General features: G+C 40.9%; 1 protein-coding gene across 4 annotated transcripts in view; it reads left to right on the top strand.

Annotated features, from left to right (window-relative positions):
• The window catches only part of SUDS3 (SDS3 homolog, SIN3A corepressor complex component), a 400,693-nt gene that overhangs the window by 40,542 nt on the left and 348,068 nt on the right, over positions 1-12,083 (top strand). For all 4 annotated transcript variants that reach the window (XM_069619180.1, XM_069619179.1, XM_069619181.1 and 1 more), the window contains exon 3: positions 2,239-2,294. In XM_069619180.1, coding sequence (XP_069475281.1) covers positions 2,239-2,294 — 56 coding nt within the window. The remainder of the gene's footprint in view (positions 1-2,238; positions 2,295-12,083) is intronic.

Raw genomic sequence — 12,083 nt, 5'->3', positions numbered from 1 at the left:
TGAAGCCCCGCATTTCCTCCAGGAGGGCGGCCATGCCCTTGGCGACAGAATTAGCGTCCGCCACTTCCGGGTGAGGTGGGGATGCCATTACTGAGTGGGGTGGGCGGGAGAAAAACGGCGAAACATCTCCAAGGCTCCTGACCAGCACATGGACTTGCACAACTCTCCTAATCTTGGGCTGGACCTTCTGAAATGTCAACCCAATAGGAAATCTGTACAAACACGGAGAGGCCAGCCCAGCCCAGACGCGGAGGCCTCAAAGGGACCCGCCAGGTGAGGACTACAGTGAGAGCCCAGGGATCTTCACCACACAGTCATGGGTCTGGGGCAAGCCCTTCAAAGCCCAGGTCACCCCCCTACTGCAGAAGGGCAGAGAAAAAATAGTGCGGCTATCCAGCAACATCCCAGCTACAGTCCGGGCCTCAGAGCTATCCCCCAACCCCTTCAGCCAACTCCTCCTGTTCAGCCAGTAGCAGAGCCACGCTCCGGATGCCCGGCCCTAGTTCCAGCTCTCCTGCCGAAGTAGATCTGCGAGGGCCAAGGTGAGGTATTTTATGTCACTGGGAGTATATATTTGCAGAGGCGGAGTTAGCCCATCAACAATTAAGCAGCAGTCCGTGGACGCGCGCAGCTCCTGTGCGGAGGCTTCCAGGTCCGGGCTGTGTATCCTGGAGATCGCGCCCTCCACCGAGGAGCCGGCCAGGGAGACCCACACTGAGGCCGTCACTTTTAATTGAATTCGAAGTGCTTGTTCCCCTGTGTTCAGACAGTGACACAGGAGTGCCTGAGCGGCAGGAATCGGAACACTGATGTGGAAATCAGAGGGCCGAGTGATCAAACCAAACATTAGAAACAAGTGAAACAAAGTGTTGGACTCAAAGTTTTAAAATCTAAGTGAAGCCACAAACTGCATATCACAGAGAATTACATTGAAGCAGAGCTAATCAAGACTTGGAAGTTGCTTTTGAATATAATTACTATTTATGCAGGAACTACCAACCATACAGACAAGGCCCACGAGTGGCAAAGACATTTACAGATACAAGACATTTTTGTGTTGCTGAAGTCTTGGGGAAGAGAGCCCTGAGACTTGAATCATATGTTGACAAAGTCTCAAGATTTGTTGGTGCTTGGATCTGTGGTGTTTGGAATTTGTGGAAGGGGCACCCCTAGCACTGGTTATGACTACATTTTTCTGAACTCAAGAGTTAATTTTGAGACTTTTGTTCGAACTGTTTATTTACGTGGGGGTGGGGTGGGGGTTGTCTGGAGCTGAAAGAAAGCTGCGGCACAGAACTTTGTTGGGCACGATTTCTTCTGGTTGCTGACATCCCTACACATTGTATAATTTAGATGTGAGGGCAAGTATAGGTTTTGGACGCAGACAGCTTCTTTAGTTGAACTCAGACTTTCCTTAGTTTTATTTTGGTAGGGAAATCCCACCTTAGCATAGGGTAAGTAAGGTATTTTTCTATCCTGACATTTAAGTTAATGAAAGTGTTTGTTTTGAATTCTGAATCTGCTGTCTGTCCTTCTTCATGATGCCTTCATCCACCTTTAAAATGAGGATATGTCTTCCTAGTTGATCGCTTCCTCATCCCAGTGTGGAGTTGATGTTTCTGAGGGATTGTTTGAAGGGAGGAAAAGGGGGAGGTCTGACAATAGCCTACAAAGGCTTGATGGATAGAGGGTTCTGTGTGAAAAGGGAAAGGGAGACCATGTCTCACAGAAGGATGTCCTCTTACCACTCCAAAGTTCCCTCCAGCCGGGGGACCCTCCCTCGCATATCCACCCCCAGTGTCTGGATCCAAAAGCGATTGCCTTTCCCTGGTCACATGAGGAGGATCACGGGAAGAAGTGAGGACGCCCTCCTGTTCCTCACAGCACCAAATGAAATATACGTTTATGTTCTATTCCATTTTGCACCATAGGTTAGGCACTAGACATTTATTTGTTTTTAATGGCTTTGGCACTCTACCTGGTGCTGTTAATCCTTCGTTTATTTGTGCTGTTTTCTAAACTAGATATTGATGGGCTTTGATTATCCTGCTTTTAAAGGCCAATGTGAATTGCGTTTGGATCATAAGAATATTGTTGGGTGTTAAAGGAAGTGAAGTGAAGTGAAGGGGAGGCTACAGTAGATCTCAGCCTCAAAAATAGTATGTGATAAAATATGGGCTATTTGGCATTGAAGTTTAAGATCTTTAACTTTGTTTCTGCTCATCTCCTTTTTTTTAGAATGTACCAGGACAAGCTTGCCTCGTTCAAGAGGCAGCTTCAACAGTTGCAGGAGGGTACGTTTCCATTTACTTCTTTATCCATTTTCTTTCGTTCTTGTATTTAAATTAAAGGGCATCTTTCTACCTATGTTTTTGGTGCATTGTAAGGTTCTACTAGTGACATAACAAACGAAGGGTTCTGAGAGTGGGGATTGCCAAATGATGGTTTCAATCTCTCCTTTTACACCTAGTTAATGTACTTCTGGCTGTTTATACAACCTGGAAACTACACATCATACAATGCAGTGGATTCAGAGTTAGTGTCATGCTTTATTAGTTCTGTGGTCCTCCATGTTCCTGTAACTGTGAAGTGGGATGTGATGCAGCGTCCACCTGAGGTCCTGGCTGTTGTGATGAGCCGTGCAGAATCATCACTGATTCCCTGGTGGTTGCCTCCCCCCACATGGCCAGGAAATAGCAGCTGCTACCTGATCATGTCCCTTGGGGTGGTGTTATGAGGGTGGGGGATCGGAGGGGGAGGACTACCGGGAGGAGGTGATGACTCCATTAGGAGAGACACAGTATGCTCCCCCCGACTCCCCAACCTTTGAGGAAAGCACTATAACACCTAAACTAATTATGGTATACGTCATTCTGAGCAGAGCATTATTTATACCTCATATACACATTTAACATCTCCTCTCTCTGGTATGTTGGGTTTAAACAAACATTCAAACCAATATAATGTTAAAGGGCTAAAAATCCTATGGACTCCAACTCCCATAAAGCTCAAGTACTGAGACGAGGAAGAGGTAGGAATATGGATTAAAGGACACCTCAAGCTTATTGTATGTTCCAATGGAAATTGGCTGCACAGGACATTTAAAAATGGTGCACACCTTCATTTAAGAAATGAAGGTGAAGAAGAGAGATGCAGAGTGGGCGAAGTGGTAAACCGAACCGAAGGCAGAAGCAGACAGACGGGAGCAGTATGTTGTAAACCTACCACAGAGGCGTGGGCCTGAGAGAAGGACATCAGATGCCGTGGAAGGACCATTGAGAAACTGGCAGCAGCAGCGAAGCTGTCGGGTACAGTGTCAAGTCTAAAACCAGTAGTTCTACCCGCAAGTGGATGCAAAGCCGGCAGGAGAACTGAATGAGGGTCTTTAGAGTGGGCAACGCCTTCCCAGAGTGACAAAATCACAGCTGCAACAAGCCATGGGTCGGAAACGCCATCAAACACTGGTGAGTCTGCCCAGAGGTGTTGGGGACCCGGGGCGTGCCGTCAGGCATCTGAACAATTGAGAACCCTATTTCGAATACCAAACAAGCTAAATAGAAAGACAGAATTTACACAAGTCTCCATATATGAGATGTCAATATGGGAAAAGATGGAAAAAGTAAAACCTAAAGCCATTGAAGTATAAAAAGTGAAAGACTACAACTGTGTTATGCTGAAAGACAATGTTGTAAGAAGTCCTGGTGAAAGAAGCACATCAGGCAGGGAGTCCTTGGGAGAAAGATACCTGGCAGGATATTATACCAGGAGATCATCCTTAAGAAGTTATTGTGTATAAGAGGCACTTTTGCCGTCCTTAAAGTTTTGTGTGAAAGAGACATTTCTAACACTCTTCACAAATCATTGTTTGAAAAGGACACTTTCACTATCCTACCTAAAGTAATCCATGGGAAGGGAAACCACCCCCTGGATGCATGAATTGTTTTGTTGGAATTTATATACTTGGTTATTTGGTTGTTCATTTTTAGTGTGAGGATCAGATACGTTTTGGACACAAGGACTGATTGCATGATTTTAGTTTTGGATTCCTAGGCAGGATAGGAACAGAAAGGCCTTTTACCCAACTCCTTTATTTGAATATAGATGTCTAATCTTGAAAACATTACAACTTCGTGTCCACCTCCAATTTCTGACCCCTCACACGGTGTACAACCAGTTTCTTTCTGAGAGATCTGTTTTCACTTTTCATGAGCTTGAAGGACAGAAGCGGATTTAAGCCAACATGCCTATCTCGGCTTAATGTCCTAAATCTCTTGCATATTGGCATCCCAAAGTCATCTGGTCAAACTGTTTAACTGCAGCCTACGTTGAGCATAACGCTTTAATGCGTATGATTAAACCCCTCTTTGTTTTTTGCCACAAAGGTAATCTAGACTTGGTTTAATAATTTGTGGTGCACTGTTATGTACCACAATTGTGCCATCAAAAAAACGTATTAAGATGTCTTGGAAGACCAAGCAACTCTCCAGTCTTTAATATACACCAAACAAATCCATTTGGAAGCATTTATATCTAAAGTCCAATCTCGATTGGACCTAGAAGCGGAGATCATATGTAGAGATCTGAACTTATTCAAATTGCCAGGAGTATCAACTGTGGGTCGAATTCTTCCTTGGAAAGCGATTATATGGCAGAAAGAGCTGAAGGCGCGATTCATCTTTCTATTAAATGGACAGATGAAAGGCGACATTCCCCTTCTTCGACCTGGCAGGGGAGAAAGACACAAGCATACTTGGATTACATCTTACATCTTTGTCTCGACAGCCTTGCTGCCTGACTTGGACAATCTGCAAATAAAAAACACTACAAAAAGTGATCACAAGATACTATCTCTGTCCTGGAAATTGCAGCAAGAAAGAAGACCGTTGATAAACTTACCTACGTTACGATTAGGGAATGGTCTCGATAGGCTCCCGAGATTGTCTATTTCATCTACTTTTCTTAAGCGTGTAGGATCTTGTCAACAACAACTGAATTATGTTTGGATTCTCACTCCTTTTTAGACAAGCAAGGAAGTTCTCTACAACTACGGATATCAACTATTATCATGTATACCATCGCCATCTGGTTGAAAAAGGAAAACTGAAACCTCAGACCTCAGAAAGCACTTTTTCTAACCTTAGATCAGCAAGCGAATGAGCAGAGGAAAATTAAACAGATATAGAAATTGGATACTGATGTCTAAAGCTGAGCGATATCAACACAATGTAAAACTCATGATTTCAGCTTTGGCAAATGGTTTGTCTGATCCATGGTCCTTGTTGAATGGAAAATTAAACCAAGCAATGTATCTTAACTCAGAAGTCCTTGAATCAAAATGGGGGACCCATTTTTCATCACTCTTTGCCAAGTCTGAACTAAGACAAATTAGGCGAAAGACCAACTGTCAGACAATTGCAGAATCTTCTACAGGACACTTGTTGACCCAAAGGTGGAATCTTATGTGGGACAGAGAGACGATTGCCTTGCAAATTAAGCATCTGAATGTCTCTCGTGCTCCTGGTCCTGATGGCCTATCCAACTATCGCCTCAAAACAAGTGCCGGACACATGGAAGACAGCTATCTTATTCTCCATATACAAACAAGGGGACAGATCCCTACCCGCAAATTATAGGCCCATTGACTTATAGATCCGCTGGGGAAACTCTTTGCAGGAATGTTGCTTAAAAATCTAACTAACTGGACAAAGTCCTCAAATCGAGGAGGCCCCAGACAAACAGGATTTGTCAAGGGGCTGGGCACTAGTGTCAGCCTGTTCATCTTGATTCTCCTCAAGCTTGAGGCCATAAACTCAAAGACAAATCTTCATGTGATCTTTATAGACCTAAAACAGGCCTTTGACTCTGTTGATCGAGAAGTCCTATGGGACAAACTGCAGCCATGGGATTGCCCTGCAGACACATTGTCAGCTATCAAAACACTGTATTCCAACACATCAGTGAGAGTGCGTATGACGGCGGAAGGGCTAGTAACAAGGAAAATAGGCACAGCGAGAGGCTTGAAACAAGGCTGCCCTCTTGCCGCAAAACTCTTCACCCTTTATATATCTGATATTGGAACATCGCAAGAAGAGATACATGCCTTTCCGCCAATCTTGAATGGCACCCGTCCCATGGCTAATCTACGAGGATAACTGTCCTTCTGGATAAAACCCAGATTGGCCTGCAGAGTGTCATGGTCCAGTCTTAAATCTTCCTGCAGGAGTGATGCTGGCCCACCAGACCCCCTAGGTGTGCCAACTCAACAATCTCTAATAAGATATAATTACTGAACTGGCAAACCCAAGGGGAAAGGAGAACAAAACAAAAGCAGATCTTCACTGGTTTTTCTATGTAGACCTCTCGACTACTGGTTTTCCATCTGGAACTGGTGTACTGGATAGATGATTCCTCAGTGTTGTGTCTGTGAAAATCTAAAATATATAATATACTATTACTATCACTTAATTAACCACAAATGCTTTAATATGTTTTCGGTTAAAGGAATGTATATACCTGCAGCCTATGCTTGATAGCTGATAGGCGTAATTATAGCTAAGTATCTTGCTTTCTGAATTTTTTAATATCTTCTTTTACTCAAACTTATAGTCTCAAGAATCTTAATTTATTATGAAGCATTAATTGTCCAAAATCCTTCAAAAAATAGTCTTGAGATTTAAAAGTGTTCTTATCTGAAAATTGATGTCGGCAATCCACAATCAAAAATGTATTTATATTTTTTCTTGGTAAATTTCTCTTAACTGAAGTACAAATGTTGATGAGGAACACGCTGCTATTGACATCCGGAAATAGCGTGCTCATACCTTAACTCCCATGAAGAAACAGGAATCATAGAATGAAGATGTGCTCTCAGAAGAATCAAAGCAAACGAAAACACGAAGCAAACGGCACCGCGCACTCTGGAGAGGTGAACTGCATGGTTGAAGAGGAACCGCGCACTCTAGAGAGGTGAACCGCGCAGTTGAAGAGGAACCGCGCACTCTGGAAAGGAACCGCGCACTAAAGATGATCAGCGCTACCTACACTGAAGTCGCTCGATAATACTGCCACGAAACGACACGCAAGTATATGCAAATACGTCACAACCAGGAAGTAACAGGAACACAATAGAGGACGCACGATACACGTTTAAAGGTTCTTTACTCAAAAAACAATCTATGACGAACTTCACGTGCACGCGAGAATTCAAATAAATGTTCGATAATTTAGCATTGTTAAACACCACAATAACTTCACTCATTTAAAACAATTTATACCTAGTTTCTGAAATACTATTCCAACTAGAACGCTAATAAAGATAAAATGCAAACGCAGCCGCAATTACAGAGAAACAAACATTTACTTAACCAGCCGGTTAACAACACGAGCAAACGAGCACATGAAAGTTCACAGTTTAGTAGGATTACAGTTTCAAACTTATATTGTTTCAAAATAACTTCTTGACTCCATTTGTAGATATTATATTGATAACTTATTGACTTAGCTTGCTTCATCTGTACAGTTAATTATTCTTTCAACGCTGGATGAGTTCTTCTTGAAATAACTTTCTCTTCTCAGTAGTTTTTTCCTTCTTATAAAGTTTCTAAAGATCACTATAGTTAAATTTTCTACAGAGCTAAATAACTGCAACCTTCCTCTAAGGAAACTGTAATGAAAGGCAGTTTAGAATCTTAGTGAAAGTTCCAAACTACCACACAGCACCTCTCCTTCAATCACTGTTATGGAACGGACCCTCCATCTTGGCTTGGGAAATTAGGCACTTCCTGAATAGTTTAACATTAAGGAAACTTATGTAAACAATCAGATCTTAAATTCAGAACAAACACCCAAACATCACTCAACCTTACTCATATATATATATATATATATATATATATATATATATATATATATATATATATATATATATATAATGTAATCTCCTAAATAAGTTTCCTAGTATAGTGTCTCTTTGGAAATGTGCCATGGAATCCTGACACAGAGATGGCTAGGTGGATTTGCAACCTATGTAGAATCCAATAATCTGACGATCCACATCGACAAGTCACAGGTTATGACCTTCTCTACTATGCAAGTGTGCAAAGGGGAAAAAGCTTGCAGTGTACCTACAATCAACTAAACTCACCCAGGTCCAGAGATATAAATACTTAGGAATCCATCTGAGCTCCAGTATTTGTGAACGAGAATGGTAAAATATCCTTGGAGCTGAAACACTATCGTTAGCTCGTCAAGGAATGATCTTACATAAAAAGTACGGTAAATTCTCAATGCGACCACTGCAAACTTTTTACAGACAAAAAGAGGTTCCCATCTTATGTTATGGAGCAGAAACTATCCTAAATCTATCTTATCACACCTGGCATAAACTGGAAGGCCTATTCTGGCAAAAAGTGTTGGTCCTACCAAGCTTGTTTCCAACAGCCAGGATACGCTTTGAAATAGGGTTCCAATCCATTCATTCGCAAGTACTATGGAAAGTACTCCATACAAACCCAGAGAAAGTTTTGAACAGAGTAAAAGAGCTAGATTGGATCGCGACGGGCATAGCAGTAGCCGCCAACAAATTTGACCCAATGTCTAGCAGATAACCCCAGGAAACTGAACGAATTGCAACCGTTCATTAAGAAGTTTCCTTCGAAACAGGCTCGAAACCTTCTATTGAGAGCAAGATTCAACCTACTACATATAAATGAAATCTTAGCCATTCGGGGGCTGTCGGTTACCAGTGGGTGTCGTTTTTGTGACTCGCCAGAAGTGGTAGAGTCTATTCGCCATCTACTTCTTTCTTGTACTGGCACATCAAGCATAAGAGCGCACTATCTGAGACGCACATTTTCAGATTTTGCACTGAGAGATGAGGACTTGGCTGGTCGAAAATGCTGGTGGGAGACAAAACCTCGTGGCTATTGGCGACATACAAAATTCTTCAATACATAGACAATTCTCTTCTTTCAGCAAAACAGCCAGCACATGCTCAACTGCAAGAGACCATGTGAATCTGATTTTTAGACATCTCATAGATTTACTTGCCACTTTGATTAAATACAAAAAAATATATATACTATGGAAATCATTGGACTTATACCGGAAAACAATAGTTGATCATGATATCCCTGCTATTGAAATTTTGAGGACACACTACCTACATCAAATAATTCCCTGTTTTATAAATGGAAGACCATCTGTACAGGCTGGTTACATGAACTGGAATTATCATTAGATATACAGAAACAAAACCCATTGACAGTGAAGAAAAAAATCCAAAATGAAGATCCGACTCAGACAGAATCGGAAATCAATATACCAGATGTCCATTGACTGCCCATTTGAAGCCCGAAAGTTGAATCAATTCCCTCCATAGCTTCATCTTTTTCCTTCAACAAAGCTATGTGATTTGTTTCTATGATTAAGACTTAACAAATACAAAAAAACACATGAAGTCTTGGGCCAAATGAAACAATTGGGATGTCTACCAAACACCTGTCGTTTTGCTACAGAAGCCAACAAACAGGTCGAAACATTACATCACGTGGTGATGATGATTTGTGAGGCCCTCATCGAAATAAGACACAAACACACTGAGCGGCTATCTCGAATCAACACTGCGCTTACTCCTGAAGACCAATGGAACTTTGTACTGCTGGTTAAAGAAAACTCTGTGATTTTTGCAGTTCAGGTTTGAACTCTCAATCTAAGGATTTATAGAGTTCAAATGGAACACTGCGATACTGTTGAATTATTTACAGGCTCATCTATTAATATTTCTTTTTTGTTCTTGGAGTTGTTGTTCTCTTTTTTTTCTCCCTGTGAATGATGATAAAATGAAAAAGTTTGTAATAAACAAAACTCATTAAAAATAAATTAAGATGTCTTGTTTGTTTGATCAGAGATTTGTCTCAGGCACTTCTTCTATTACTCCATCTGAGGTAAATTTACCCTCCATGGTGTGGGGCACATTACCCAGATCTGGTGATGTTATTACACCGCATTATGTTTCTTTGCTTGTTTCTATCAATAAGCCTTGGTCTATAATACTATCTGTTCCTCTGACTCAATTTAACTATACACAGACTTGAGCACTTTTTATTTTTTGGATTATGGGCACACACTTCTGCCAGAAGCACTACTCTCTAGAACTTTACTTTTTTCTGGCTTTGGGTGTTAATCTCCGCTTTTCTTCCCTATCCTTAGCGGAGGTATTGATCACTTTTGTTCAAGACTTGAGTTTCTCTTCTTTTTTTACATTTATTTCCAACAGGAATTGAAATGTTTTTAATCTTTCATCAGCCATCTACGGGTGGCTTTTTAACTTGAATTATTTGCCCTTTCCCTTTACCCTTTTCTGTTTTTTTCATAGGGGTTAAAAACCGTATACATCTGACTTTTGGTCCTGAGGAAGGTGTTTTCTGTTTAGACCTCTACGCCGAAACGTATTTGACCACACCTGACTGACCTCTTTGGCTGACAGCGGTGGCCACTGTGCCTATATGCATTAGGCCAGTTCACACATACGTAGACCTGAGCAGCACTGTAAGAAGCGGTTGGCAAGTGTGAATGTATAAACCAAGCTTACACTAGCCATACATCTCCACACCCCACTAGGAATTATAATTGTTTCTTTCGTTCCTTGGTTTTCCTTGGAATGTACACAGGTGGACTCCCATAAATTAAAACAGGGTGAAAACTAAATAACTTTATAATATTTTTCTGCCTATAAGGATAGAATTCATGTCCTGTGATATTTAGAATTGTTTTGTTTAAATGTAATGTCTTTTTTTCAGTGGTTTGTCCTTTTGAATTGTTTAATTTTTTGTATATTTTCTTTACTTTACCTGTTTCCAATTATTATTGTTTTTTTACGGTGCATGATTTACTCTGATGCCGTTAACATGATTATAATATGTTATGTATTCAAAATTGAACCTGCTTCAAGATAATATTTAGTTAAATGACATTGAGGCTCATGCACAAAAGATTGTTTTATGTTTTTCATTAAAATAACAAGAAATACTAATATTTGTATGATCAAGATTCTGCATTGTGTCAAATGTATATCTTCAAAGCAATGATCTTCTGATAACATTAATGACATAATTATATGCAAAGAAGAGGTTAAACACACATAACTTAGGACCAATAGATTTAGTCTGTGGTAATCCTTGTTTAAAACAGTTTAACACACAAACTGAGGTTAGAGAAAATAAGGTGAGCATCGGTAATGGATATACCGCATCACCATTACTTTATTCCCTGTGGGGACACAATTATGTGATTTTTATTTGTTTGTTCAAGCTTTGTCATGTTGGAATTATCTGAACAGAATGTGCAGGATTACTTTACTTTTTTCTGATTTTAGATTCTAAATTGACTTATATTTGTGTTCATTCTGCACTATTTGTATATGCTGCATGCTACTGTCGTCATGTAGGGGAGATGGCTATAGTGACACTCTCTGCATGCCATTGCTTGTATTTTAATAGCCTGTTACGGCAATTGCTTATGCTGCTTTTTTACTTTTCATTGAGGCCGTGGACCCTTTTGAGTATTTGTGTAGCATAGCATTTCATAACCGATCTGCTAGTTTTTCTCTGCTTTTGTTTGGTCCATGTGGGCCTGTTCCAGATTTTCCCCATTGTAACATGTCCAAGGATGACTGGTGGTCCGAGATGCAAATTATCTGCTAATGTGTAATGAGGAGCATGATTTCAAGAAGTCTGAAGCCCCCTTCCCCCACACACACACACACACACACACACACATGCACACAAATCAGTATCCAGCTGCCCCTCTAATACTAGACTGAGAATGTTTGTATTGTTTGAAGGTGGATGTAACATTTTAGCTTGTGTGGGTCCTCACTGTGCCTGTCTTGAACAGAAATATATATTTTAAAGTAGCTGAGGCATATTGTGATGAACTCTGCCTTAAATGGAATGTGCTAACAATAACAAATCAAATAAGTTTATAATAATGCCTTTCCGCCTCATAATCCAAAGCATATCCCGATGTTTCACTTTTGTAGGGCCCAAACCTTTTATGGAAGTCAAAAAGGTACATATGGGGAG

This window comes from Ambystoma mexicanum, chromosome 10 (assembly GCF_040938575.1).
Source record: "Ambystoma mexicanum isolate Mex_15411 chromosome 10, UKY_AmexF1_1, whole genome shotgun sequence".
In the NCBI taxonomy this organism is placed as follows: domain Eukaryota; kingdom Metazoa; phylum Chordata; class Amphibia; order Caudata; family Ambystomatidae; genus Ambystoma; species Ambystoma mexicanum.
Note: the sequence above shows the minus strand (reverse complement) of the source record. Positions and strands in the feature narration are given on the sequence as shown.